Source organism: Rhinoraja longicauda, chromosome 20 (assembly GCF_053455715.1).
Source record: "Rhinoraja longicauda isolate Sanriku21f chromosome 20, sRhiLon1.1, whole genome shotgun sequence".
Lineage (NCBI taxonomy): Eukaryota > Metazoa > Chordata > Chondrichthyes > Rajiformes > Arhynchobatidae > Rhinoraja > Rhinoraja longicauda.
Window position 1 is genome coordinate 22811157 of NC_135972.1, and position 4099 is coordinate 22815255.

General features: G+C 44.6%; 1 protein-coding gene across 1 annotated transcript; it reads left to right on the top strand.

The window, feature by feature from the left end:
• The first annotated feature begins 493 nt into the window (after nucleotides 1-493).
• On the top strand, nucleotides 494-3113 carry LOC144603412 (keratocan-like). Its single transcript, XM_078416595.1, has 2 exons — nucleotides 494-1355; nucleotides 2941-3113. Exons 1-2 carry the CDS (start codon nucleotides 494-496, stop codon nucleotides 3111-3113), a joined length of 1035 nt encoding a protein of 344 aa, XP_078272721.1.
• Nucleotides 3114-4099: the final 986 nt, after the last annotated feature.

The following is a 4099-nucleotide window of genomic DNA, read 5'->3' on the forward strand; positions in this document are numbered from 1 at the left end:
AACGGGGTACTGATTGAGAATGATCAGCCATGATCACATTGAATGGCGGTGCTGGCTCGAAGGGCTGAATGGCCTACTCCTGCACCTATTGTCTATTGTCTATTGTCTATCCCACTTTCCCATTCACTCGCTGCACGTTAGGGACAATTTACAGTAGCCCATTAACCTACAAACCTGCACGTCTTTGGAATGTGAAAGGAAACCGGAGCGCACAGAGAAAACCCACACGGTCACAGGGAGAATGTACAAACTGCGTACAGACGGCACCCGTAGTCAGAATCTAACTAGGGTCTCTGGCGCAGAGGCAGCAACTCTACCGCTGTGCCACTGTGCCACTGTGCCGCCCCTTCACCACTGTGCGGCCCCTTCACCACTGTGCGGCCCCTTCGCCACTGTGCCTCCTTGCTTCAAATTTTCAGATTTCTAGCAGTTTTTAGCTTTGCTCTTTGATTGATTTTTCCCCACTTCCTTTTCTTCCAGACGAGGAGCAAACATGAAGCTTGTCCAGCCCATTCTAGTTGTTTTATTCATGAACAGCGGCATATGGTGTCAAGACCAAGAGTATTTAGCGAGGTTGGAATACTTTTATGAATGTCCTAAAGAGTGCCGATGCCCTGGCAGAGTTTCGAACGCCCTCTACTGCGACAGCAGGCACCTCAATGCCATGCCCATGGTACCATCCAGGGTCCTGTACGCCTACCTGCAAAACAATCTCATTGATGGCATCCCAGAGAAGTCCTTCAAAAACGGAACTCAATTGAAGTGGGTGAACTTAAACAAAAATAAGATCACAAACGGCAACATTGCAAAAGGCCTCTTGAAGAAAATGGAAAGCCTGCTCTACCTGTACCTTGACGACAATAGCCTGGAGAAAGTGCCATCACCTCTGCCAAGTAGCCTGGAGCAGCTTCGGTTGGCGAGGAACAAGATTTCCAGCATACCCGAGGGAACTTTCTCAAACCTAGCCAAGCTGACCTTGCTCGACCTGCAAGGCAACAGACTGAAAGACTTTGTCATTCAGCCCAACACATTTAAAGGACTGAAGTCGTTACTGCAGCTCAATCTGGCCCAGAATGACCTCAAGGCAATGCCCGAGCAGATCCCTGTGTCACTCCTACAGCTCTATTTGGACAAAAACGCCATCAAAGAGATACCCAGAAACTACTTCAGCAGCCTACCGAAACTGTCCTTTGTCAGGCTAAATCACAATGAGATTTCAGACACCGGACTTCCTGACACTATTTTTAATGTGTCCTCCATAATAGACTTGCAGTTGTCCTACAACCAACTCACTTCAGTCCCTCTCATTCATTTCACACTACAACATTTACATCTGGACCACAACCAAATCAATAGTAAGTAAGAGGTTATTAAGAAGCCTGTATGAGAGTTTACACCCACTTTAGACTTTAGAGATACAGCGCAGAAACAAGCCCTTCGGCCCACCGAGTCCGCGCCGACCAGCGATCACCCCGTACACTAGCACTATCCTACACACTTGGGACGATTTACAATTTACTGAAGCCTGTTAATGCACAAACCTGTACATCTTTGGTATGTGGGAGGAAACCGGAGCACCCGGAGTAAACCCATGCAGTCACAGGGAGAACGTGCAAACTCCGTACAGACAGCACCCATAGTCAGGATCGAACACAGGTCACTGGCGCTGTGAGGCAGCAACTCTACCGCTGCACACGCCCTGTTTTTCAAATAACTAGTATTCCAGAGTGTTTCTGGGATTAACAGAAATAGACATTCAAAGCAACTCCACAACTCTTTGGTTCACTCATCCCATCCCACCCAAACCACTCCCTCCCCAGGTACATTCCTCTGCAACTGCAAGAGATGCAACACCTGCCCCTATACCTCCTCCCTCACCTCCATCCAAGGACCCCAGCAGGTGAGACAGAGAATCACATGCACCTCTTCTAACCTCATCTACTGCATCCGGTGTTCCCGAGGTGGGCTCCTGTACATCAGCAAGACCAAGCATAGACTCGGCGACCATTTTGCCAAACGCATACGCTCGGTCCGCCAAGGCCCAGTGGATTTCCCGGTTGCTAAACATTTTAACTCCGCTTCCCATTCCCACACTGACCTTTCTGTCCTGGGCCTCCTCCGCTGTCAGAGTGAGGCCACACACAAACAACTTAATCATTGGGTTGCATACAACCCAATGGTATAAACATTGAATTCTCTAATTATAGGTAACTACATAACCCTCCCCCTTTTTCCTTTTCCTTCTATAAGCTCCCTCCTTCTTCCCTGCCTCTCACATCTACTTCTCTCCTCCCCCTCCCCTTCCACCTACATTCCTTCCTCTAGCTTCACAATTTACAACCCTTCAATCCTTCTGTCTCAAACCTTCTCTTTTCATCTCTGGCCTTTGTCCAATCATCTGCCTATCAAAAAACCCTCCTCACCTGGGTCAACCTATTACCTGCCAAGCTTTGTCCCTCCTATCTTCCAGCTTTCTCCCCCCCCCCCCCCCCCCCACTCCACACTCAGTCTGAAGAAGGATCCTGACCCGAAATGTCAACAATCCATGTATTCCAGAGATGCTGCCTCTGATTCAGAGACAGTTTACTTCCCAACTGAACCATCATACCAACAACTAGAGAGCAGTCCTGACCTATCATCTACCCCATTGGAAACCCTCGGACTATCTTTAATTGGACTTTATCTTGCACTAAACATTATTCCCTTTACCTTGTATTTGTACACTGTTGATGGCTTGATTGTAATCTTGTATAATCTTTCTGCTGACTGGTTAGCCCACAACAAAAAAGCTTTTCACTGTGCCTCAGTACACATGACAACAATAAACTAAACGAAAAAATCCATTCAATATTGCCTGCTCGAGGCAGACCATTGAGATGTATTTACCATCCTTTTTCCTTGTCTGAATATTAATACAGATCTTTTCTTTCTTATTTATAGAGCTTAATGGACCGCAAATCTGCCCTCTGCCTGTCAGCAATATTTATCAGAGGCCCATAGAAGAAAATCAGCCTCAACTCCGTTACCTACGTCTCGACGGCAATGGAATTAAACCCCCCATTCCCCTTGAGGTCATGATGTGCTTCAGGCTCCTCTCCGCAATCGTGATTTAAAGAGAGCCGACCCGCTCTCCCAATCAATTCAACAAGAGAAGATTAGAAAACACAAGTCTTGCTGGTCTCGTACTTGTAGATTGAGAATGATTCCTATCTTCTAATGTGGAAGACAGTGATGATGAAAAATAATCTAGTAATGACTGAAAAGGCGGCCAGTTATTATCAGTAGCATTGGTGGAAATTATAATACATCAGGAATTAATAATCAGTCAGAGGTCTTAAATTCCAATAAGACCAGCAGAAGAACATCTGAGCCTCAGTATCATCATTCAGGTAGTTTAAATCTGAAGCTTTATTTTCACGTGGGTAGCTGGCCCATCGCAAACGTGGATTGGAAAAATCATGCCTAGTAATTCGCTATATCTTGATGAGAGTAAAGTATTATATGCAAAGCTAAGTGAAAAAATCTGTAAGATGATAACATTTTACATTGAATTCACCTGTGTCGATTTACATATTTGATAGAAAGTTTGTAGAGCATGCATTTAAACACAAATTGAAGTTAGCGTCTTTTCTAACACATTCCGGTAATGGTAATAATCAAATTTGTAATAATTAAACAATATTGTATGCATTTCCTGAAGAAAAACTACAGCAAAGTTACTTGCTTGTTAGTCCATTCTTTTCCTCCTCTGCTCCGTAGAACGTTCTTGATTCTTTTTAGAACGTTGTTAAGGTGCCATTAGCCTTTCTCACAAGAAAACTGGACATCTAGAACACAAGCAGAAAATGGTGATCAATGGGGACACAGTATTTGAAATGTGGAAAACTGCATGATTCTTGAAGGGGTTGAATTGGATCTTTCAAGACTGCAGTGGTAGGTTTTAGTTGGGTAAGGATATTGAGGGCATCAAAAAAAGTTAGGTAAACCAAGGAATAAATGACCCTTAACAGAAGATTCACAATGCTTGCTTTTAAAACAAATTGAGGTTGTGTCACTGCTAACACATCTCAATAACGATCAAATTTTAATGGAAGAACAG

Coding starts and splice junctions, on each gene's coding strand:
- LOC144603412 (XM_078416595.1), top strand. CDS start 494: ATGAAGCTTGTCCAGCCCATTCTAGTTGTTTTATTCATGAACAGCGGC. Junction 1,356..2,940: donor GGACCACAACCAAATCAATA/GTAAGTAAGAGG, acceptor TCTTATTTATAG/AGCTTAATGGACCGCAAATC.